We start from the raw sequence: 26,610 nt of genomic DNA, 5'->3' as shown, positions 1-26,610 counted from the left end.
TCAACGGAGGGCGTACAATTCCTTTAAAATGGCCTGAGCCAGTAGCACTGCGAAAGTCACGCCCACAACGGCTGCGGCTGCTGTGTCGGGTTTGTTCTTGAAGTCGAGCACGGGAGAAACAGAGATGTTTCCAAACGGGTCCGTTCCCCCAGCCGCAAAGTAGGTGACGATGAAGAGCAGGTAGATGACGAGGAACATGAGGGGGTAGACAACGTGTACGAAGCGGACGACGATCAGAGTAAGTAAGATTTCGATGAGGAAGCCGACGGTGAAAACGAGATTGTAAAAGTAGTATATATAGGTCAAAGTACATGACCCCCAAGTAGAAAGTAGTTACGATGATTGAAGGAGTGGCGGCGAGGTTAAAGAGAAGCCACTGAATCTAGTATCGAAATGTGTCTGAAAGTACAACGAAAGTGACAACTAAGTCACTGTCAGGCATGCTAGCCTGGAACCATTAAACTGCACATTACATGCATATGAAACCATTCTTCAGCAAATGATTTTCACACAACAATAGATATATAATAATGGTCTTAAATGAATCCCACAAGAATTGGAACAATCATCCCCAGCATTCCCACTGGTGTACACTGATCAGTTACTAGCCATCCCCTTAACATTGATTACACGTTATTCTACTTATACTTTATTTTCACATTGGTTTTTATGCCTAATCACATTTTATAACTTTTTTGAAGCACTAAAGCTGGGTTTCTGTTTCATCTGCAAATGGAAAATAATGCATTTCGCTTCCTCCTACCCCGCCTACATGTATTTCCACTCCACCAAAGGAAGACACTCTACCTTCAACTGTTACATTTGTCTTGCTCTTCCTGAAGTCCATCACAGCATTAAAAAGGGCAAAGCAAACGTAACATGTTGCAGTTACAGTAGCAATCGTCCAGAAAGGGAGGTAGATGAGGAACTTTGGGCCCAGAGTCTTTGCCCCGAGTACAACACACCATATCAAAATAGGGAGGGAAGAGGCTGCCATTCCGAATCGGTAGAGTGCGTATACAACGAAAGATAATATCCATGGCTGAAAGAGAAAAAAAGTGAACTGTTTTGAAAATTGACAAACTGTTCAATGATGTTGTACTGAACTGTTGATAACGAAACCTTAAAATAAATTCTTTATTGTGAAATCCAACTATCAAATTCAATCTCGCTGGAAGTTTTATAAAACTAGACACTAGGTAATTTCAGGTAAGATGCTAGTTGCTGGGTTTAGTCTCAGCACTAGCGCCATCCATAATCTAAAACTAAAAATCAGTCGATGCTAGCAGTGCAAAAGTATGACGTTGATACTATTTTCAGGACACTGTTGTTGCTGTTGTTTTGTTTTAATGGCGTGTATCACTCCGGAGTGAGTATCTTTGCGTTGGGCATAATGCAGCCTAGCTTTCAGAACCATCTGCCTGTATTATTCTGATTCCCAGAATATCAATAGTAGAGCGGCTAAGACCCAAAATACACCCAAATCGTTCACTTTTTGAAGAAAGCGTGAAACTTTGCGCATCGTATCTATGATACTTAAGGATCATTAAAAAAAATGGATCCAAAAAAATAGCGCCCTCTGGCGGCCGCCATTTTGAATTCCAATATGGCCGCCAAAATTTTAACACCTGTGTACAAAATAGCTTATAACTTTCTTGTAAAACATGTTTTTAACATGTATGAGGTATGAATTTAAAGAAAATTAAATTCTTAGCATAATGGAACCAATTTAGATTTTTTTTAAATTTACATTTCTATTGATAATGGGAGGAAAACCTATTCGTTTTACATTTTTTCTGAAAATTGCAGATTTACCATGAGATGCAACATTCTGTAAAATGATCATTATTCAACTAAATGTCATCAAATAAATCAAAAAAATATCTTGAAGTATGCTGAATAGATTGTGAAAAGTTGGTGATTATTACATTTTTTATCAAAAAGTTATAACCCTTGAAAGAGAGTAATAACAATTTCTTCAGAATCACAAAAGTGAATAAGACATGCGCCCTCTGTTGTGGAGACATGGGCAGCTGCTTTATTCTGGTTGGTGAAAAGTTTTGTTCATCTATTGACATCTCTTGGCCGTCTACTCAGGTAAGTCTCTGCTAAGTTTAGCATTAATTCATGTAGAAAATGATATTTTGATGCTGTAGTTGATATGAAACAATGTTTTTTTTCATCAGGATAAATGCTTGTATTTGCAATAGTTTCCATGTTGAATAGGTTTACTGTTCACCAGTCCCATCCAGTCAAAATTGTGTCGGGTGACAGTAGTGGTGTTTGCACGTAGATTTATATACAAATATAGATCTATGATCATTCAGAAGAGTGTTTAACAGTCAAATGAAGTTGTATGCATGCAGTCTCCACTGGTAATTTCGAAGAGAATTAAAATGTTGAGACATCATAGATTTTTGTGATCATTCAATTAGATCTAGGCCCTAGCCTAGGTAGTCTAGTCTAGCCTCGAGTTCGTGATCTAACATAAGGCCGAAGCCAGGATAGGGTCCGGGAATAAAATTATATCATAGATTTCACTGAAATTGTGAATTCAATAAAGGATTCACTAGAATACAACTATTATTGTCTCCTTTATAGAACAAATGTGGTGTAATCAAAAGCATGTAGATCTATACTTGTCTAGACCTACATCAGGACCATAATGTAGACCTGGACTGAAAAAGCAATGGAGTTAATACATAAAAGAATTTAAGATCAATGCACAGTGTATTTGAATGTCATTCTTTTGGTTTATAAATATAAAAAAGTAGAAAATGAACATACTCTAATCCATTTAGGACAGGAATGGTGTTGCAGCAAAAGCAATTGCTATTCCTCCTCAAGTTGGCAACACTAGAAATTTCAATTCTCTTTCTAGAATACAGGGTAGACTATACCTAGTTCTTGAGTGTCTGGACAGGTTGGGTATCCGAACAGACAGTTTTAGTATTTTAATTTCAACAAGATGGCATTGATTGTTTTATGAATTTGTTGAGAATTATTGCTAGTATTATTCAAAATCAGATATATTCATGATATTTTCTATTATCGGATGCATCATTTTGGCAAAAATTGAAAATAAAAATTAGACAATTTATTTTCGTTAAGCCTCTGGACACCCAACCCCCATACTATTAATGCAATGATACCCAATTTGGTCTCCATTTCAGAAAAGCTTAAACAGTTTGTGAACATTTTTTTTTCTCTCTTTCTGTTCATCAGATAGTGAAGAAGACATACACCCTCTCTTCCGAAGACATGCACCCTCTCTTCCGAAGACATGCACTCTCTCTTCCGAAGACATGGACTTCTGGTTGGACAAAATTAGGTAAGTTTAGCATTCATTCATCATAATGGTATCTTCAAGAAGATGCATAAGAGAAACTGAGAACAGTTGGGTATGATATATTTTCTTGAAATTGGGGGGGGGGGGGGGAAGGGGGTTGATGAATCTAGTATTGCATTGCATAAAGATATTTTTGTATTCTTTGTAGTAATTGTGACAGGGCTTGTGTGAAATACAGCCTGTCATGATACACCCCAAGATGGCCACCGTGTTTCACAATACGATTTTATTGCATTTGGCTAAAACCTTTATTGAGAAGTTTTAACACTTTTTTTTTCTATATTCTTACAACTCTTTCCCCATGATTATTGTTTATCACTTTATCACATTTCTTGAGCGTCCGGACAGGTTGGGTATCTGAGCAGACGATTTTAGAATTTCAATTTCAACAAGATGGCATTGATTATTTTATGAATCTCTTGAGAATTATTGCTTATGTTATTCCAAAATTATATTCATGATATTTTCTATCATCTAATGCAGAATTTTAGCAAAATTGAAAATAAAAAAATAGACAGTTTACTTTTGTTAAGCCTTTGAACACCCAACCCCATCATATTTTAATTTAAAATTCAATACAATATTATCTAATTTTGGTCTCCATTGTATGTAGAAAAGCATGAAAAAAAGTTGAAAACAATTTTTTTTTCTCTTTCTGTTCATCAGATAGTGAAGAAGACAAGCACCCTCTCTTCTGAAGACATGCACCCTCTCTTCCGAAGACATGGACTTCTGGTTGGACAAAATTAGGTAAGTTTAGCATTCATTCATTATAATTGTATCTTAACGAAGATGCGTAAGAGAAACTGAAAACAGTGGGGTATGATATGTTTGCTGGACATTTAAAAGATTTTTTTTTTTTAAGGGGGGGGGAGGGGACTGATGAATCTAATATTGCATTCCATGAAGATATTTTCGTATTCTTTTTTCTATATTTTGAAATACAGCCTGTCATGATACACCCCAAGATGGCCACCGTGTTTTACACTATGATTATATCGCATTTGCAGGGCTGTCAACATTGCGGGAGACATTTGAAGATTCAGGCAATATTTTAGCTGCTAAGGTAGTACTAAAGCAAATAAATACAGATTAGAATAAATAGAATAAAGCCCAGAACTTTCCAAACAGCTGCATTAGCTGATACAAATGCCTTTATTCTTTAGAAATAAGCCATCCAAAAAGCTGCAACAGCTGAAATAAATGCCTTTGTTATTTAAAAATAAGTTATTTCAAAATAAAACATAAAGATCCCTGCCAATACACCCAGTATTAAAGAGAATTATTTTGACACTCAAACGAATACTTCTAAAGCAATAGATATCATTGTCCAACGAACAAGATATTTGATTCAGCTGTTGGAAGTATGCTTCATCTTTTTCATTCAAATCATTGTGTAAAATTTTGTTTTAGCTGCCTGTTTCACCCTGCCAAGTAAAATTTAAAATGTCTCACGCAGTGTTGGCAGCACTGCATTTGGCTAAAACTTTCATCGAGAAGTTTTCAACACTTTTCGCTATATTCTTACAAGACTTTAGTCTTTCACCATGATTATTGCTTATCGATTTATCATATGCCATTTCTTCTTTTTTCCAGGATCAAGAGGAAGATAAGGGTTGAGAATAGCAACAATTAGCAAGTGTGCCGATGTGCAGATGCTACCCACAGTCCAGCAGCACTTGTGTGATACATGATGTCGAAGCTGTTCAGACTAGTAAAGCCTGGCGAACTGGCTGAAGTAAAGCGGCCTCCATTGGACTGGACCCTCTGCATTCTCTGTCAAGAGAAATCGTCAGAATACCTTACCCAGCCTTGGAAGGGTAGAGGGCGAGGGAATCATGAAGCTAAAGGGACAAGTTATCAGTCATTCGCGACAAATCTGTTAAAATTTAAAGAACTAGGCAAAGTTCCTTTGAATGTTGTTCCTGAACAATTAGATGATGGGTCTGGCATTGAAGAGACATTACAAACGAACAAAGCAATGTGGCATAAGACTTGCCGGAATATGTTCAGCGACTTGAGATTGGATCGGCAAATAGAAATGCATGAACTAGAAGCAGACAGCGGCAACAGCTGCAGCAGCAGAGTTAAAGTGAGACGGACTAGTGTTCAAGGCGACCATTGCACTGGACAGGATCAAGCTCTTTGTTTTTTCTGTGATAAAGAAGCTGGAACTGCAGGATTGCATGATGTTACGACAACTGGGATGGACCAGACAGTTCGAAAGTATGCCACAGAGCTTCAAGATACAAGACTCCTGGCTAAATTGGCCCCAGGTGATATGATAGCACTGGATGCAGAGTATCACAAGACTTGCCTGTCGGATCTATACAACAGGTGCGTTGATTTATGAGAAATTAGTGTGAGGGGCGACCTGTGCTGATGTTTCATTGCCCAATGAAATATAGGTAAAGGATTATGGAGAGTTTTAAATGTTGATCACTGCCTAGATTGACAAAAAGTAGACACTGCCCATAAATCATGCGCCATGTTTTTATATTTCTATGGTTGTAGTATTTTGGTGAGATGAATCATGATTTCAAATTAACTTTCAAACAGTTAAATATAATAATACAAAGTTTACGATCATAGGAAAAGTGCATATCAGTTTGTTTTTGTTTTGTTTTGTTTTTGTTTTTGTTTTTTGTTTTTAGCACAGACCAAAATGTTCAAATCTACATAACAAAATGAGACTGCACTCACCATATTTGCAAATAACTAATGGTCAAATAGCAACTTTCTAGAAAATTAGTAAAAAGTTTTCCTCAAATCTTTTGTTTCATACCAGGCTTTATATCGTTTGATGCTGATACATGCGTTATCGTATCAAAGATCTGTGTGGTGGTGATATAAAATATGATATCAATTTTTTTTTTTCAAAGGAACATATAAAAGTTTGTACCCTCCCAGCACAAAATTGCAAAATTCCTTTGGTTGCTTAGGCATCGATAAATAAAAACATGTAAAATTGTGTGTTCGCTTTTGTATGTTTGTTTTATATATTTATGAATTAATTCAAAAGAATATTTGAATTCTGAACAGATATTTTAAGAATGTTTTAGACTTCAAACTTTACATTAATTTGTGTTTCACATTCTCTCTATAGGTATAAACGGGTGAAAAATACAAGACTTCAAAGCTCTTCTGACAGTCACGACTCGTCCCATAAAAGTATCGCACTTGCGGAGCTGATCTCTTACATTGATGAAAGGAGGATGGTTGGGCCTAGTGTTCCTGTCTTCCGTCTTGCCGACCTTGTCTCTGTGTACACAGAGCGCCTGGTGGAACTGAGTCCGGACAATACAGAGATAACGGTCAATTCAACCCGCCTGAAAGAGCGTCTCCTATTGCATTGTCCATATCTGAAAGCTGTGAGGCAAGGAAGAGATGTTCTCCTGACATACGACACTGCGATCGGAGATGCCATCCAAATGACATGCTTTGATGATGATGATTCTGAAGCACTACAACTGGCAAAGGCAGCTTTAATTATCAGGAAACAACTTTTCTCCCATGGCAGAAAATTCAATGGATCCTTGATAAATGATTCAGCTGAAAACACAGTCCCTACCAGACTGCTGGCACTGGTCAATATGATCCTTGATGGTCCGAGTATCAAGTCGCAGACCCGAAAAGATGGTTCGTCGACACGAGCAGCTCGAACCAATAGTGAACTCATAATATTCAATAGCATACAGGGCAATCGTGTGACGAAAGATGCAGTTCGACATAACGCTGACAGAGAGGTCCCTGTACCGACTTACATAGGCCTGAAAGTTCATGCGCAGACACGAAATCGTGAGTTGATTGACAGCCTCCACAAGCATGGATTGTCAATATCATATGATCGGGTTCTCAAAATATCATCATCTATCGCTAATGGCATCATCAATCGCTTTGAGGAGGATGGAGTAGTCTGCCCGCCTCAGTTGAAGAAAGATCTTTTCACGACAGGACAGGTTGACAACATTGATCATAATCCCAGCGCAACGACAGCAGTTGGCTCTTTTCATGGAACTGCCCATTCCTTATGTCAGCACCCCACTGAGAACAATCAAGGAACAGATGCTGACCCGATAGGTCTCGTTGACATGGAAACAGACAAGCGAATCCATCCTCTTCCTCTGGCATACACAAACATCTTGCCTGCACCATCCATGCCGAAGGAATACAAAGCACCAGTGACGTACGGACCAATGCGACCAGATAGAGACAAGTTTGATGAAGACCGCAGAAATGAGAACAAATGGCTTGAAAAGCAGTTATCTTTGATGGAAGAAGGAGACCTTTCGGTTGGTGATTTTGTGTCTTGGGCTGCATACCATGCAAATATGCAGATGCAACATACCTGTAAGCTGCCGACTACAATTGCACTGATGCCATTATTTCGTGAAGTATCACACTCATTTGCAACAATAATGCATTGCATGTATACCAACCAACAAGCAACACACTTGTTAAACCCAGGACAAACACCAGTATTGACGATGGACCAACCTTTGTATGCCCTTGGGAAACAGATCCAGTGGCGATTCCCAGAGCGCTATGGTGAAGACAAGTATGTGATGATGTTAGGCCCTCTTCATATCGAAATGGCTGTCTTGAAAATGCTTGGTGATTTGCTTGATGGGACTGGTTGGAGTAATGCTATCGCCCAAGCAGGAGTTGCTACACAAGGGACAGCGGATAGTTTCATTCATGCATCACATGTAGCAAGGACAAGGAGAGCCCATCAAATTACTGCTTCTTCACTGTACATTCTCCAAAGGCAAGCTTTCAGGAAGGAAAAAGAATCAGCCATCCATGAGGATCCTGTCTCCGAGGAGAGCTTCACAGAATGGTGTGAGCAGCGAAGCAAGTTCCACCCTATGTTTCGATTTTGGAGCACAGTGCTTGATCTGGAACTGACTTTGTTGGCATTTGTGCGATCGATTCGGACATCAAATTTTGAGCTGTACGTGCAGACATTGTCTCAACTAGCTCCATGGTTCTTTGCGCTAGACCATATCCACTATGCCCGTTGGATCCCTGTACACATAAAGGACATGACAAGACTTGCCGAGCAGTGCCCAGATGTACATGAACTCTTCATGCGTGGTGCATTCACATCAAACAAAACTGGGAATCCATACTCTGCAATTGGTTTGGATCACGCGCATGAGCAGGTGAATGCTCAAGTGAAGGGTAACGGAGGAGCCATCGGTCTGACAGAAGATCCAGGTGCCCTACGACGATGGATGGTGGCAGGGCCGCATCTAGCCATGGCCATTGAAGAGTATGAGAGCAGTGCTGACAAGTCACCTGCGGATACTAATCCAAAGCATCATGAACAGAGTCCATCTGTGCAAAAATCCTTTGCTGATGATGTGCGCTCCCTCGTTGCTGTGATGGATGAGTTGGGGAATCTGTTCATGGATCGTACAAAGGAATTGGTAACAATAGATTCACAAGAAGTCATGCCGCAGAAAGTTGTGGAGGGTATGGAGCAAGTTCACACCCTGGGAGAGAGAAAGTATCAAACCTTCATCGAAGAACGCCTCTTGAAAAACGAAACACCCATCAGTGCACCCATCAAACGAAATTCACTTCCGCTTTTCCGCAATCGAAAGCAAGTGGGTCCATCCAAGGAAAAGCAGACAATAATGGATCTGAAGAGCGACTGCGCATTGTTCTCACGACTATACATTGCCAGTCAGACAAGAGAGGGTGACATCAAAGAGTTCTTCAAGTATGAAAACCAAAAATATCCCCCATCACTTTCTTCGTCTGGAACACTTAGACAAGGAACCAAATCAGATCTGGTTAGATTGCTTGAGACTCTCATCAATACTCCGTCAGCTGTCACAAACACTCCATCTACAGATGTGACAATCCTTGATGGTGCGGCGCTTGTGCATCTGATTCCAGTAAAGGAATCAAAAACCTTCGCTGAATATGCACAGGAAGCATTCATCCCGCACATCTTGTTCGAGCTTGGAAAGGTCAAGCGCGTTGATCTCGTTTGGGACGTGTATCTCAAGAACAGTTTAAAGCTTTCAACAAGAGCAAACAGAGGTACAGGGACAAGGAAGAGGGTGTCTGGTAATGTGAAGCTTCCAGGGAACTGGAAAAACTTCTTGCGGAATGATGACAACAAGGATGAACTCTTCCAATTCTTAGGACAGCAATGTGTTTCCAAGGACACAGGTGACAAGGTCATCATTTCCACCCTACTGGACTCTGTTGTCACTTCTAGAGAGGATTACACCACAGATGGACTTCAACCCTGCTCGCATGAAGAAGCAGATACGCGGATCCTTCTTCATGTCAAAGATGCTATGAACTGCGGGTTCAAGAGAGCAATGATACGAACTGTTGATACTGATGTTGTTGTGCTCGCTCTTGCCCATTTCCAGGACTTACCAGACATCGAGCAACTCTGGATAGCTTTTGGAACTGGCAAGGATTTCAGGTACATTCCAATCCATGAAATTGCCCGTGCAATATCCCCAGAGATGGCCAAAGGATTGCTTTTCTTTCACGCATTCACTGGATGTGATGTAACATCCTACTTTGCCAACCACGGGAAGAAATCTGCATGGAAGACTTGGCTTGCATGGCCAAATATCACCAACACGTTTGTTGCACTGTCACGGCCGTGTACAGCACAACTACCAGATGAAGTTGTTTTAGAACTTGAACGATTCGTTGTCCTGATGTACTGCCGGACCAGTGATGAGACTCGTGTCAATGAAGCGAGAATGGAACTTTTCCCAAAAATGAAAAGAAACATCGAGAACATCCCTCCCACGAGAGCTGTCTTAGAACAACACATCAAGCGATCATCTTACCAGTCAGGCCATGTGTGGGGACAATCACTTGAAATACAACCTCAAATTCCTGATGTCACTGAATGGGGGTGGGAGTCGGCCGAATCTGATGGTTTTGTTCCGAAGTGGTCCACCTTGCCCATCGCCGAAGCAGCTTGTCTTGAATTAATTTCATGTAACTGCATCAGATCTTGCAAGGGGAACTGCAAGTGCTTCAAGACAAAGCTGGAATGTACTGCACTTTGCAAATGTGGAGGGGTATGTTATAAGTAGGAGATCAGAACAGATAAAATGTGGACAGGACATCCTCATCTCCTATTTTTCATCTATACCACAAAAATCTAAACAAACATCTCATCAACAGTGCAGTTGTTCGCTGATTATTGGATCCTCTGCCAGAAACTCCAAGAGGATAGCCAACATCCTTACCTGGGAGTCGAACTGTCCAACACTCTTATTTTGGGAAAGTCAAGGAATAGTGGTTGCACTAGCGCCGACTACATGGTGGCCATCTGAGAATCCTCTGATTTTGACACAACCAACATTTTTCAAATCACCAAAATGGATATATATGTGTGAACTGTGTGCTTGTCTTCGTGCAAATATCAAGTATTCACAGGTTTGCAAAAACGACTATATTGTTGCTATATGGTGAAATGAGCTCATTTGAAATATGTTCAAAAGTATCAAGAACATAGGCATATCGTATATTGTCACCTATTGTGTAATAGCATGGCGGCCATCTTGAAATCTAATACCCCAGATGCAAGTTCTGACACTGGCAATGTGTTTGTAGACATCGAAAACACTTGAACTCCTAGGTGCAATAGAAGTGGAAATATGGACAGAGGGTGTTTTGATTTCGGCAGCCATATTGGAAATCAAAATGGCGGCCCCAGAGGGTGTTATTTCTTAATTTCAATTTTGCAGACTTTTGATGTAGATTTTGATAATAAGCAATAATTTTCTAGACAAAAAAAACAAAACAGGTATAGTCGTTTAGATTTAACTCCAAGGTGAAATAGCAAAAAAAAAAAAAGGGGGACAAAACGAGCGCAAAAGTAATTTTATTTTGTCGGCCATCTTGGAATTCAATATGGCGGACCTCTGACATAAATTTCAATACTGCCATCATGTTCCTAGACACTGAAAACATGGGAAAAGACGTTTGAATCTCAGTCCTAGGTGCAATAGAACAGGAGATATGGCCAAAAGTATTATGATTTTGGCGGCCATATTGGAATTCAAAATGGCGGCCCCCAGAGGGCGCTATTTTTTTGGATTCATTTTTTTCTACAATCCTCATGTATCATAGATACCATGTGCAAAATTTCATGCTTTCTTCAAAAAGTGAACGATTCTGGTGCTTAGCCGCTCTACTACAACGCCCTCAAACGACGAAGAAGTAGCAGGTTGCGCTGGATGGTCTTACAGCGGAGGGAACATTTTGTGGAAGGGACTGCAGTTGGTAAAGTGTCTGGAACGAGAATTTGCCCCAGTGGCGGATCAAGAGGAGGGCGCATCGGGTCCGCGCCCCCACTTTATTTTTGGTTAAAACAAAAGAAATAAAAAGGAAAAAAATGGGGGAGAATGCGTGCCCCCTCCCTTTAATTTTGCAAAGGCTAACCCCCTTTACGGAATGCCTATATCTGCCCCTGGGCCCGATGTTGCATGCCTATATTACTTTTTGACAACAAGGCCTAGTAGCTGAGACTTGGAAAAGAGAGTAAGTACAAGGCCACTCCTTTTGTCAACAAAAAGTCCCCAGACATGGAATTCCGGTTAAAGGTAGATTCTGAAAGAGCAGACTCTAAGCTTTAAAATTATGCATAACTCAATTCAGATGGACAAACACAACACTGGTTCCTGTAAAGAGTTCAATTTTGTACAGAGGGTTAAATTTAACCAAAATATGGATTTAACTTTAAAACCAATCATGGATTTAAAGGGATCGTATAGTTTTGGTTGTAACCTAATTCCAGTTTTCTAAAATTTTATGGTGAGATAATGACAAACCTCTTATAAGATATGATTAAAATTGTAATGACAAGAGGAATTTACCATTTATTTTAGAGAGTGAAATTTCTCCAAAACCTGGATTTAACTTAAAAATTAATCATGGATTTAAAGGGATCGTGTAGTTTTGGTAGGACTTGTTATGCAAAGAGGAATTTATATTATATATATTATATTTATTATATCATTTATTTGATGAAAACTGGTTTTGAAATGACAAAGATACCCAAAACACAGAAATCCTAAAAAGGTGTTTTTTTTTTCTTTTAGTACGATCGCTTTGTTTTACTTTGTTTATGTAATACTTAATCATTCTAAAACCGAGTGGCTTCTTGATATCTCACCAAAAAAAAAAAAAAAAAAAATGGCAAGCCAAATCCTCATCTCCGCCAATATCATGTTGTCCCTCTAATGAAACAGATCGATGCTTTCATTTTGAAATCACCCCTAACTTAATTGTACTCTAACAGTCTTAAGCTGTGTTTTCTGATATTTTAGTTTCTAACTGTTGAGGATCAAAAGTGGGAAACGCCATAAATGTTTTCTGTAACCTGTAGTATTTTGAAGAAGAGTTGAAATTATTGGCACCCTTATCTATCTTCCTCGTCATGTGTCTGTCATGAGTCTAGCCAGGGCCCGCATTCACGTAGGTGGTACAAAAACCGTGGTTTAAACCTGGACAATTTGTATGAGCGCAAAGTGTGGCATGGCTTATTTAGTCACAAAATTAGTTATTTCGGCGACGAAATGACCATTTCTACAGCGAAATGTTCTTTCGTTACAAAAAAGAAAAAAAAAGAGTTTTTCGTCGACGAAATGACTGATTTTGTAATGAAATAGACCATGCAACACTTAGCACTTCATACAAATTGCCCATGGTTTCAACCATAGTTTCAATATGTTCCGCCTTCGTGAATTCGGGGCAAGGTTTTCATCTTTCACGTTCTGTCGTGCAATTCCAGATCGATCCCGCGGACTAATACCGTGGTGGTGTAAAGATAATAGAAGCGTTACAGATTTTATTCTATACTGTGATCACATTAATTCGACTGCTGGTGTTTGAGTTCGATTTAAGGAAGTCATGTGGGACATACAACTAGCATCAGTAGTAATTAGAAAAGAAAAACCAGATTATTTTGTTTGAATTGATACTGCGAAAGTCAAATTATTGCCTCGAAGAAACAATTCTTGATGTTGTCGTTATCATGCTGACTCGAAGAGCTTCGAAATTGAAATAAAGCTGCATAATTTTGTCCACCTCTATTACGCTGAAAAGGAGGGGAAGGGGGGGGGGGTGGAAGGGAGCGACATAAAGTCCGCCTGGGAAGTTGGGACCATACTTTCAGTGCATTCGTGTAAGCAGTAAATCAGTCTCATTTTCAAAGTTGATCGTATAAAAAGCTGCGAAAACGTGATTTTCTAGGTTGAAATGTATCATACGTAAGTTTCCCTATTGTCAGGTGAAATACTATTCTGAAACTCATACAGCTCACGGGCTCTGAGCTCACGCCATGTAATTTGACGAAAAGATTTTGAAATAAATTATATCTTCATGGAATAACATAAAATCAGCGAGTAACAGAGCTCAAGTCCAAAAGTTGTCACGACTTGATTAGATATTGTCTTTATTGTTTTCAACGTTCCTTGACTGTCGTTTATCTTTCAATCTCCTGTACCCTCTGTGTGTGTGTGTGTGTGTGTGTGTACGTGTGTTTTCAAGCAAACTGGTCAGGAAAAATGTAGTGATCCCACTAAAGGGAGTAAGTGAGATGATGCAGGCTTAGTTCACCCTCACAGTAAAAGAGCCAACGGTATCCGACGAATTTGTTTGAAAGATTCATGAAATTTTGCGAATAAAGAAGTAATTGATTCTTACATTCTCACGTCGATGGAAGGCGGGGACGAATTTAAATGCAAATCGACGATTTTAAATGCCATGTCTTTGAATTACAATGACGATTGACTAAATTGAAGTTTAGGATTTGCATTCTGTGAGTTCCTCGGGAAGAATTTCACTGAAAAAAAAAATGAAATTGAATTTTAAAAGTGTAAAATGAACAAGAAAACCTATAAAAACAACAATCATTATCATAATGACCCTTGGCCAGTAATTATCAAGAAAACAACAAAATCAACAACACCTGCAAATTTTCTCTTTGTCCGGCAATCTCACTGCTAATTATTCCAGTGAGAATTCCATGCGACAGTGTCAAATGAGAGGTAGTAAAAGCATTATAGGCAAATTCTGTCCAAGTTCCAAAGTTTCGCATTACATAGTATTGTAAAATTTAAAGATCTGGTATTCGGTGTGTTTTACGTTTGTTTGTTTGGTTTGTTGCTGTTGTTTTTTTTACTCTGCTGTGGTAAAAGTTAAGCAGTTCAGGGAACATACCGTTTTTGAAACTATCTCCCTTTCTTTAGTCTTTTTGAACAAAAAAAGGAAGATGATGATGAAACGAAAAGCCTCCCCTTGATTTAAATGCCTGCAATAATGATCATGAGAGTGCCGTTAACAGCGTTGTTGTTGTTGTTGTTGTTTTTTTTTTGGCACTGTGATTATGCCAACTGAGACAGTGCTGTGTGTACATAGCAAATCCTTTTGAACATTGAAACATTTCACAAAAATTAGCACTAATAAGTACTATGTTGTTTTCAGTATCATTAAAGTAACACAACGAGCAATAATGAGATACTCATTGTTAAAAAAAAAAAAAAACAACTTTTCGTCTATATGAGGAGGGAAGTTGGTGTACCCCCCCCCCCGCCCAATACTCACTGTGGACACGTCTTTGAGCCTTTTGCAACAAAGTTTGAAGTCCGTCCATTGTACAGAATACCACTTTCTCATCTCATTTTCGCTATCAATTGTTCTCTGAACGTTCGGTTGTGACTCCCCTGAAAAATGACAACACGAATAGCTTTTCATTTAATCATATTGCTAAAAAGGGCGTGATGCTCGTATTTTCTTTTAAATCTATTGCACAGTCTATCACAAAATCACTTAGTAGACATAGCATAAGTAAGTGATTAAAAAAATGCCGATCGTCAAATATGACTATTCAAAGAGCCGACAACGTCACAACATCAAATTTCATCCGATTATTTTTTAAAAGGGACTGTACAGTACTGGTTGAGATGGGGATTCATGTTTTGAACATTCCTAAATGAGATAATGAAAAGCCTTTTATGAAATATGAAAGAAAATGCAATTTTAAGAAGGATTCAACGTTTATTTGATAAAAATTGGTTTTCAAATGGCTGAGATATCCAAAAAAGTGCTAATAATAAAAGGCGACATGCCACAACTTTATTAGGATCGCTTTGTTTCACCTTGTTTTTGGATATCTCAGCCATTTCAAAACCGATTTTCATCGAATAAACTTTTGATACCCCTTAGAACTGCATGCTCTTTGACATCTCATAGAGTGGTTTCTGAATATCTGGCAAAACGTTAAAAGCTAAATCCTCACCTCGACCAGAACTGTACACACCCTTTAAAGCAAAAAAAAACAAACAAACAAACAAACCCGAAAATAAACAATTAAATGAATAAACACAGAAAGATAAAACGACACCTCTTTGCGATATGTAGTCCTGATCGGGTTTTTCCCGAAATTTTTGAACAAGGAGAAACAGGATGAATACGGCAGCTGGTATACCAATGACAAGTCCAAAGATGAGACCGACATTATCACGTTTTTCTGTAATTTGACAAAGACACAATAAAATCACGTTACTCAGTGATTACATGAATAAGAAGGCGTAAAACAATATCTCGATAATCTTAAAACGTCAACACGTTTTGCATAGTGACAAAAACGTAGTTGACTTTAACGGGTAAAGCCGTTTTTCATCAAATTACATTGTTACTGGCCCTTGCCTTCACTATGCGAAATTCATTAACGCTTTTAAACGTGTTTTTTTTTTTTTAATAGTAAGATAAACTTTTATATGATTGTGTGGTCAAGATTTTTTTTTTTAAACTACAAACACAAATTAGACTTCCCCGTGACTAATCAGATGTAAAACATTTGTTGAAGTATTGTTTATATTTTTGTTGTGCATAATTTCTGTTAGTGATTGACGAAAACAATGCTACTATTCGTTATCATTCAAAGCAACAAATTGACAATTTTCATAAATCTGATATAGGCAGAAGAGTGATTTCAGCGGTCGACGTTCCATTCAGCGAATCACCGGTAGCTATGCACACTAAGGCTCGCTCTGTCCCGTGATTGGCTGAAACATTGATTTTCTCGAACCTCTCGTATGTGTCGTCAGATAGTGTTGTCTGTAGGGAAGCGATGGATTGTAGTCTCTCTCCAGACTCATCGGTCCAGATCCTAGAAATGCCAGGCTTGAATCCACTCACGACACATGTAAGTGCAATTATAATGGAAGTAGCGTTGGATGGGGCTCGGTACGTACATCGGTTTTGACTGGACTGACTCCTATTGACGCATTCCTCGATTACATGTGTTGATGCCATCGCTAGTGAAACAAGAAGTTCACAAGATGACACACACTTTGTGCTAAAACTCTTTCTCTCTGTCTCTCTGTCTCTCTCTCCATATAGGGGAATCCGCGGCAAAGTTGACCAATAATGTTTGTCCAGCCAAAACGGTAATGCAAAGCGGAGTAAAGCAAGATTTTCTGTTTAAACTATTACCTGAGGACAACCGCTAACAAACGACAGTAAGATTTGTATTCAAATTATCAGTTTTATCCATTACTGTGAATTTGAAGAAAGATAATTTGAAGAAAGTATGAAAATTCCACATTGCCCCAGACCATTGGGGCAAAGTGAAATACAAAACGCAAGCCATGCGGCGTGCGTGGAAACGTACCAAACTTAATTTTACCCACAAGTCCATTAGTTAACATGTTCCACCTTGCCCCGTCAACTTTGCCCCAATCATGAATAAGTTTTCCCGACAGGCATCACTGAGACGTCGGCCAGTATTTACTCTCTCTGAAACCATGATTTATGGAAGCTTAAATTACTATGTATTACATTATATTGAAATCAAATAACTTTGAAATGAATTGAATTGAATTGAAATCCACGCATCGTTGTTACCATGGTTTCCGAGATAACATTTCAGATAAGCATGACGATTTGGCATAGAATATGTAATCATCAATTGTTGGTTTTGAGGTATGGAAGACAGATATTTTCCCTAAAGACAAACATACAATTATTAATTTACACAGCTCTGATATCAAAAGATGGAGCATCCCTAGAGGGATCTTGGTGAGTGAGCTTTAGACTCAAGACTGAATATGCTAATGGGGGTGTTTCACTTTGCCCTGTGTTCCTCTTTGTCCCAGGTTCCCCTATATATATATATATATATATATATATATATATATATATGAAGAGTTTGTTTGCAAAAACCGATAAGTCCACATTTGCCAAATGGAGATATTTGCGATTAAAGGTCAAGAAAAATAAAGAGAATAATAAGAAAATTTGTGCTTCTTTTGACCATAGCTTCAAAAATATACCTTTATATGTAGTGACCAATATATCATTTAAAAGGTATTATTTTATACTTTATGACAGAGACTGTAACTCAAAATCTTTAAAAATGGACTTATCGGTTTTTGCAAACAAATTCTTCATATATATATATGACCGTGCACCACAAAACAAACAAAAAAAGTCGCACACAGTGATTTTGTGTGAGGACTGAAAATTTGTGAAGTGGGTCAACCTAACCAATCTTGAGTTTTTCATATTTTCTGACAGAGCAAGTCTTTTTCTATATTATATCAAAGTTTGGGATCATAACGCAAACAGGAACTTGTGTTTTCAGCAGTTTTTTCTCGAGCGCTTTTTGGTGGAATAGTGTGATTAGTTGTTTCTCATAGAACCGACTTCCCATATCTCAAAAACCCTGTCCATACACTCCACTTTCAACTCCCATAACTTAGGAAAGAATGATGCTACTGCATTGAAAGTTGGTACCAGTCGTAGACAAAATGTACCAATGAAGCATGCTGGATTTCAGCTTAATCTGATAATCTCTTCATTGTTTTTGCTCTGGTGGTCATCATCTTGTTTTTTGTTCAATTCATCCCACAGCTGGCGTAGCTTGTTAAAGATCAAGCGCTTGAATACACCCTGTACTTCAGAGCCTGCTTTCTCAGTTCACACTTTCCAGAGTGTGTCCTTTCTTTCAATTATTTAGATAGGTTAGGAGAGTCCATCTGAATTGAGGTATACATCATCTCAAAGCTTAGAGTCTGCTCTTTTAGAATCTGCTCTTAACTTAAAAAAAAAATCCATGTCTGGCGACTTTTTGTTTGTTTGGTGATGCAGGGTCATATATATATAAATATAAATATATATATATATATATATATATATATATATATATATATCTTTACATATATATGTGTGTGTGTGTGTGTGTGACCCTGCACCACAAAACCAGCAAAAAGTCGCCAGACATGGATTTTAAGTTCCGATTCTAAAAGAGCAGACGCTAAGCTTTAAAATGATTATTATAATTATAACTCAATCGAAATGGACACTCCTAACCTATCTAAATATTGGAAAGAAAGTACACACTCTGGATAAGTATGAAATGAGAAAAGAGGCTCTGAAGAACAGAGTCTATTAAGCGGTTAATCTTCACCAAGCCGCGCTATAGCTGTGTGATGAATGGAACAAATGACAGGATGATAACCACCATAGCAACAACAATGAAGGGATTTAAAGATTAAGCTGAAATTATGCATGCTTTCAAATCAGTAGCTTTATCTCTTCTAAAGTTATTGAAGTTGAAAGTGATGAGCATGGACAGGTTCTTTTTTTTTAAGAAATAGGAATCCATGACATATCCCCTAATCACACAATTGTACTAAAAAAGTGATCCAGAAAAACTGCACAAAAACCTAATTGTCTTTTCCTTTTTGTGACCCCAGGCTCTAGTAAAATGTAGAAGAAGACTTGCACTTTTAGAAAAAAAAAAGAAAAGTCAAGATTGGTTGACTATTCTTACCCATTTCCAGCTCTCATACAAAAATCGGGGCGTGCCAATTTCTTTTTTTTTTTTTCGTTTGTTGATGCACGGTCACACACATAGATTATGAATATACAATAAATATAGATATTATTTATGTCATTATCATTATTATTACTATTATTATTATTGTTATTATTATTATTTTCATTACTATTTAAATGTTATTCATATTATATTATATAATGTGTATTTTTTTCTCCTGTGATTGTGGAAGGTGGATTTATCACACCTTCCAGGTAGGGGTTTACCCTGCATAGCTTCCCAGTATACTGGGCGAGTAGCTTCCCTGGTAGTTAGGACACTAGGGAGGAGTATGTTTTTAAAAGGCGAGGAAGATCCCAGCACCTTTCTTGGGTGTACGAAGTACAACTGTACACCCATGTCTGTTTGGAGCTGACTCAGCCCAATACCTGTAAAGAGAGTGGTGGCTGCCACCACTAGATATTAGTTTTATAACCTAATGGGAGGATCAGACCCCCACGCAAGGATGTAAATCATAATTTGTATAGGATTTTGTAGGAGAAGAAAGATTTGGTTAGGTATCTGTTTGAAAAAAAAATATTAAAGGCATTTTTGGTTTATTAGTTCCATTTTTTAAAAGATGCAAGGCTAGGGAATTGTTTAATTTATTTTGGTCACATATTAAGGTTATAATATGAGAGTTCCGGTGGCCAAAGCAACATATTTGTTATGGTTCGCCAATTAAGCATCTGCTGCATTTCATTCACGTATTTGTTTGAAGAATGTTTTCTTTGGCTGTTTTTATTTGTATATTGGTGTTCCTTGTAATAGGAACAGTCTTATATTTTGGGACTTATGTCATCCCATGACAGGGGTGTTTCCCCTATTTCAAGGTGTTGTTTGTAATGCTAGTTGGGGCTATAGGGTCTTTACTCCCTCCCAACATCAACGGTCCCTTGCACCTCCATTCAGTACATGAGTGACCTAGGCGGTGGCCCGCTGAACTGCCCTCGGCAGACCCCCGAGGGCTGGTCAGATTGTCCATTCCCATGGGTGGGGCTCTGCGAGATCCCCGGTTGTGCGGGATTTGGGGGTTATAGTTAGGTCTTTATTTTGGCCGGGGTTGTTTTTTTTTTTTTCTATTATGCCCCTTGTTTTATAAAACGGGGGGGGGGGAATGTAGTAGTAGCGCCCCTAGTGGTTTCACCCTAACCCCCCTGTCTACAGGGGAGGTATAAAAGGGATTGCCTGTACGCGCATCCCTCAGTTGTGACCTGGAACCTGATTGAAAGACATACTGACTGAGCTATAGAAAGACAAGTTACAGTTGCAACTCACCAGTAGTGCCGGTAAGTACTACCGTTACTACAACAGTACTATTGGTGGCCTATAAACACAACGTTAAAAATAAAACCCATCTAACAGCATATGCCCTACATTTTATCACAGCATAGGGCATGATAAGGCCTAGAACTGTGCCTTTCTACGTAGAAATTGATAAATTAAACCTTACAAGAGTGTAGGAAGGGGTGAACCGACACTAGACGACAGTTAGGCCTACGGCTATGCTACAGGTAGTACAGTGTCAGTAGCCTGTTTTGCCCATAGGTACCTACTCCATAGCGTTACCTTTCAGTCAAGACACCAACATCGTAAATCATTAGGTAGAATGAGGGCTTTATAAGAGTCCCTGTATTATTACTTGCAGTTTCACCGAGATAGAGCCCCCCCCCCCCCAACAATACTAGTATAACGTTTATAGCCTACATGTAACTTGTTACAATGTTTAGATAGCCATGAACAGCTAGCTAACGCGCTTCAGGGATGGACAGCGCTGTATACAGCGGCAAGGCTCAAACTCGCCAAAAATGTAGAGCACATCTTAACATCTTTTATCTTTGGTTACTGAGTCCCAAATCGAGTTATCAACCACATTCTAAAGCATTCATACAATAATATGCTCACCTTTAAGCAACTTGGTCAAGCTTCCGTCAGATCATGCCCTCGAAAAACTCCGGCCTGCATGACTTCTGCCTTCAGGACCAACTGTTCAAGTCAATAGCGTTTGCAAATGGTCGATGGTACTAGGACTGGTACAAGTAGTGTACTATAGTACGGTACATGTGAATGTGTGTGTGTATGACTACGCTATCTAGCATCGCGCATGAAGCGACGGCCAGCGCCAATTCCGGTTTTAGGCGGTTCAAGATGACGTCATTTACAAATCATCTGATTGGCTGAAAGTTTAAGCCTTTGTTAGATTTAGATTGCGAACAGCTTCGACACTCAACTTTTAATCGAAGCCACCTAAAATAAGTCTTAAAGACTTAAAATATTTTAAATCGTAAGAAAGATTTAAAATTTAAGTCCTAGAAATTAAGAGAGTGTGTGAAGTTTAAAGGCATCAATTAAAAAATGTTCTTGCTGGGACAACTATGAGCTACATGGGGTCTCAGATATTGTGTAGAATTAACTCATGCAAAAATAAAATGCAAAATGAAAAGGACAAGTTCACCTTTGTAGACATGTGGGTTGAGTGAATGCGGCAATATTAGTAGAACACATCAGTGAGAGTTTGAGCAAAATCGGACAATCCGTTCAAAAGTTATGAATTTGTGAAGTTTCTGCTCAGTCACGGGTGGATGAAAAGACTACTATAGCTTGTTATGTCACATGAGTACAATGATCTAAAGAAAGAATAAAGAAAACTCAACATATTTCCATTTTTCTTACATAACGAAATAACATTCGACTTCTCTCTTTCAGGAGGCAGGGGAATAATGTTACCCTTAACATACGTTAGAAGCAAGTCAAAAAAATGTGCACTTTATACAAAAAGTTAAGTTTTTTGAAATTTTCTTTTTGTTTTCCTTATATAGTTGTAGCATGTGACATCATACACTGCAGTAGTCTTCTCATCCAGCTGTGACTGCGCAGATACTTAAAATATTCGTAACTTTAGAACGGATTGTCCAGTTTTCCTTAAACTTTCACTGATGTGTAACTAATTTGCTGCATTTTCTCAATCCTTATGTATATGAAGGTGGACTTTTCCTTTAAGTGCTCTCTCTCTCAAAAAAAAAAAAAAAAATGCAGATGAAATGTAGATGTAGATGATAGATTTCAGTTATTTCATTGACAGTATAATTGTAACCAGACCATCTCAGAAGTTTTTTTTTTTTCCAATAATATGATGGTATTGGTTTTGATTTGATATTGAAATGATTTTTTTTTGTGTGTGTACGCGTGTGTGAGTGTCTCTGTGTTTACCCTTTTAAACATCATTAAGCAAAGTTTCGTAATTCCTTATATCAAGACCAACGTTGTAAAACACTGTCTTTGAGATATCAGTTGATATAAAACTTCTTCGAGGGGTAACCACAGGAAAGTCTCAATCAAGTTTTTAACCTGCCATGGACATAGCCTTTACAAAAGAAAACAACCATCATTGGGGGAAAACATCAGATTATATGAATGGGCTTTTCGGGTCCTGTCGTTGGATTTCATGTCAAATTCCTCCTCCCCTTTCCGTTTCTACGCCATAACAAAAAAAAAAAGAAAAAACATGAACACACTACCTTCAAGTGCTGAATTTGTTCTGGTCTTCTTGAAGTCCATCACAGCATTTAAACAGGCAAAGCAAACATAACATGTTCCAGTACTTTGTGTCCAAAAAGGGAAGTAAATGAGAAACTTCAGGCCCAGTGTCTCCGCCTCGTGTACAACATAAGATATCAAAATAGCGGTGATTAAAGCGGCCATTGCACATCGGTAGAGGGCGTACAAGCTGAAAGATATTCTTGGCTGAAAGGGAAAAGATGAATAGTTTTGATGATTGAAACAGGGTGATTTCAAGTTCGGTGCTAGTGACTGGTTTCACTGCTATCTCAACAATCTCAAATTTGAAATCAGCCGCTGTTAACAGATTGACAACACAGGTATGACGTACACACTGAATTGTGTGTACACAACACAGGTATGACGTACACACTGAATTGCCGGTAGCTAAAGGGTTGGGCCCGGTGTAGTCTACCTTCCCGAACCAAACTCTGCATGTACTAGTTTCTCCCCAGAATGTTAACGCCCTCTAATGAAGATAGAAGTGACAGTTTTCGCTTGATGATTCTGTCTTCGGCAAAGGCGGCGACTTTCCGCTAGGGCTCATTTTGTGGGAGGGACTGCAATTGGCAAACGATCTTGAAACCAGATTTGGCCTTGTTTATTGAAATACATATAAAAAATAAACAAGGAGTGAAATTTCACTCTGCGATTACGGCACGACTCTGCCTGTTTTATTGAAGAACGATAGCACCGATATTCTACAACAACCATGTAGGAAAAAGCATACTGGTAGGCCTACTACTTTTTTTTTAATTCACCGTTCATGACGATGATAATATGTGATGATGGTATGAATGACACTAATATCTATCGTTATAACTAATACTACTACTGCTAATGGCATTGATAATAACATGAATAAGATAAATATAAACAAAAATAATAATAACAAGAATCGATATCACAATGATCCAAGTGATCATCAAGGAATCAACAAAACAAAAATAACAAACCCTCTTTGACTGCCTCTTGCTCTTCAGCCGTTACTGCTTATCAATTCAGAAAGGATTTCATGCTATGCTCATAAATAGGCATCAAAATTATAAAATTTGACATCGTACAGATATTTTCATAGACAAGTGTTTTCCAAGTACCTACGTCTCGCGTTATCATTATAACTTTGAAGATCAGGTAATTTCTTGTAGGTTTCCTCAGTCTTCCTTGGCAGTCAGGAAGAATTTGAATAGCATTCCTTCCCTCAATCAGCCTCAAAATAGATCATCACGGAATTACAAAGTTACAAATACTATTTCATAAATGGCTGCAATACCTCAAATAACGATGATATGAAGTGTCGCGTACTGCAGCTTGAAACACTTGTATTCATGCACTGCCTCTTGACGAATAATTCACAAAGGTAACCATTGACTTCACTCGGCTATTGATTCAAATGTATCATCGAAAGGCTCTCAACGCTCATGGTAAAATTTAACTTAAAACTTCTTTTGTGCGTGGAGAGTGTTGTTGCTCCACACATCCATCTCATACTCACTGTGGAAACGTCTTTGAGTTGTCTGCAAGAAAGTTTGAGGTCCGCCCATTGCACCGAGTACCACTTTCTGCTCTCGCCGTCGCTACCCGGTGTTGGCTGAACGGTTGGTGGTGATTCTTCCGAAACTAGGCAACAGGAATAAGAGAGATTGCTCGCATTGCCTTTTTTTTTGTAATAATGTTGCTGAGTGTGTATCAAAACTTTTATGCAGACATGGCAGAAATCGTTAACACAATGCCGATCGTATGAATACATCTTTTCGAAGGGTGGAGAATAATACAGGAATCCTAAAGCATTCATTTTCATTGGTCTTATGAAGAACGCAAGCAAACAAACAAAACAGTGAAGAAACACAGAATGATAAAACACGACACCTTCTTGCGGTAGACAGTTCTGATCATATTTTTGCAGACACTTTGGAACAAGGAGAAATAGAATGGACAGGGCAGCAGTTATACCAATGCCTAGTCCAATGATGAGACCGACATTTTGACGCTTTCCTGAAATTTAATGTAGACACAGTAAAAACACGTTATTCACTGATTACTGGAGTAAGAAGTCGTAAAACGTGTCGGTAGGTTCCTCGATAGTTGTACAATATCAGCGTATTTTTCATTGCGCAGTGCCAAAGACGTAGTTGACTTCACAGGTACAAACGGCTGCACACAGGCTGTAGGTTGAAACCCTGCCCGAGCATGCATTACCATGAGTACCACCACGCTAATTAATTCGATGCTTAGTTACAGCTGTACGTCGATTATCTCAATCAGTTGAAATAAAAAAAAAGGCTCGACGAAAGGATTTCATAGATTTAAATGTGTATTCTTAATAGTAGACTCTTATGATTGTGTGGTCGAGCAACTTCCAACTAAGATTCAACTTATCCCCGTGACAAATGAGATTCAAAACATTTGTTGAAGTATCGTTACTTTTTCTTCATGCATATTTTGTAGTAATGGCGGCATAAACTATAATATGACTGGCTATGATTCAGAAACACAAAATTGAAAACTTTTCACAAAACCTGATAGAGGCAGAAGAGTTATTTCTCTGGTCGACGTTCCATTCAGCGAGTCACCGGTAGCTATGCAAACGAAAGTTTGCTCTGTCACACGTTTAGCTGAAACCTCGATTTTCTCGAACCTCTCGTATGTGTCGTCAGATAATGTTGTCTGTCGGGAAGCCATGGATTTAAGGTTATTTCCAGACTCATCGGTCCATATCATAGAAATGTCAGGCTTGAATCCACTCACGACACACGTAAGTATAATGGAAGTAGCGTTGGAGGGAGCTCGGTGTGTGCATCGGCTTTGACTAGATTGATTCTTATCGACGCATTCCTTGATTTTATGTCTTGACGCCATAGCTAGGGAAACAAGAAGTTCATGAGAGGAGTACGGCAAGTAACTAAGGAAGTTTTTATTGACTTCATCTCTTTTGTAATAATGGAAAGAGGGTTATATCTGCATTATACATGTATTCAGTTTTCTATTCTTCAAAATAATCAGGCTATAGAATGTGAGAAAAAAAAGACAAGGGAAACGTGATCATTGTTTAAGAATATGAAGCACAATGACGCGCGTATCTGCTACTTCTCGTGTCGTGACTGTATGTGACACCTACTCAGTCGGAATACGTGAATAATTCCATTTTCTGACACTGCCTTCTTTGCAAAGAAGAGCTATAATAGCAAATCCGTTCCCACGGTAGCTGGCCACAAGAGCAAAAATCTTGTTGCCACGGAGCTCATACCACAGATCATAAGTTTGCTTGTTTGGCTTTTTCGCTTCTATCTTGTAACCGTCTCCGTTCAGACGGTGCGAGGCCCCTTGTGGCCAAGATAGCTTCAAGTCTATCATAGCCTCAATTTTATAGTCATACGTCTGAACTTAGCTATTAATTTGGGTAAGTGAGTAAGTGAAATCAAAAGACACATAGATAGATACATAAAAGAGTAAAACTAACCTGCTATCATATTCAAGTTGTTGACACTGTGTGAAATGTTTCACGGACAAGTCACCCTCTAACTGTTAAAGGGTGTGTGCAGTTCTGGTTGAGGTGAGGATTTAGCATTTAACGTTTTGCAAGATATTCAGAAACCACTCTATGAGACGTCAAAGAGCATGCAATTCTAAGGGATATCAAAAGTTAATTTAATGACATTCGGCTTCGAAATGGCTGAGATATCCAAAAACAAGGTGAAAAAAGATATCCTAATAAAAGGCGTGACCTGTTGCCTTTTATTATTATCACTCTTTGGGGGGTACCTTAGCCATTGGAACACCAATTTTCATCAAATAAAAGTTGAATCCTTCTTAAAATATTACA

General features: G+C 38.6%; 1 protein-coding gene and 1 pseudogene across 1 annotated transcript; both read right to left on the bottom strand.

Annotated features, from left to right (window-relative positions):
- LOC140245703 (uncharacterized) lies at positions 1–25,508 on the bottom strand (annotated as a pseudogene).
- Positions 11,290–16,663, bottom strand: LOC140245707 (uncharacterized). The gene is made up of 4 exons (XM_072325243.1): positions 16,312–16,663; positions 15,750–15,878; positions 14,951–15,075; positions 11,290–11,304 (listed from the first exon to the last, which is right to left on the bottom strand). The coding sequence occupies exons 1-4, from the start codon at positions 16,661–16,663 to the stop codon at positions 11,290–11,292; spliced, it is 621 nt and encodes a 206-aa protein (XP_072181344.1).
- Positions 25,509–26,610: the final 1,102 nt, after the last annotated feature.

The sequence above is a fragment of the Diadema setosum genome, unplaced genomic scaffold (assembly GCF_964275005.1).
Source record: "Diadema setosum unplaced genomic scaffold, eeDiaSeto1 scaffold_24, whole genome shotgun sequence".
NCBI lineage: Eukaryota > Metazoa > Echinodermata > Echinoidea > Diadematoida > Diadematidae > Diadema > Diadema setosum.
The sequence above is the reverse complement of the archived record's forward strand: the minus strand, read 5'-3'. Positions and strand labels throughout refer to the sequence as shown.

What these genes read in the sequence shown, in the direction of transcription:
- LOC140245707 (XM_072325243.1), bottom strand. Translation starts at nt 16,663, where the DNA reads ATGGCATCAACACATGTAATCGAGGAATGCGTCAATAGGAGTCAGTCC. An exon ending in TCTGCCTATATCAGATTTAT is followed by an intron (nt 15,879 to 16,311) that starts GAAAATTGTCAA and finishes TTTGTCAAATTA; the next exon opens with CAGAAAAACGTGATAATGTC. An exon ending in GGACTACATATCGCAAAGAG is followed by an intron (nt 15,076 to 15,749) that starts GTGTCGTTTTAT and finishes CGTGTTGTCATT; the next exon opens with TTTCAGGGGAGTCACAACCG.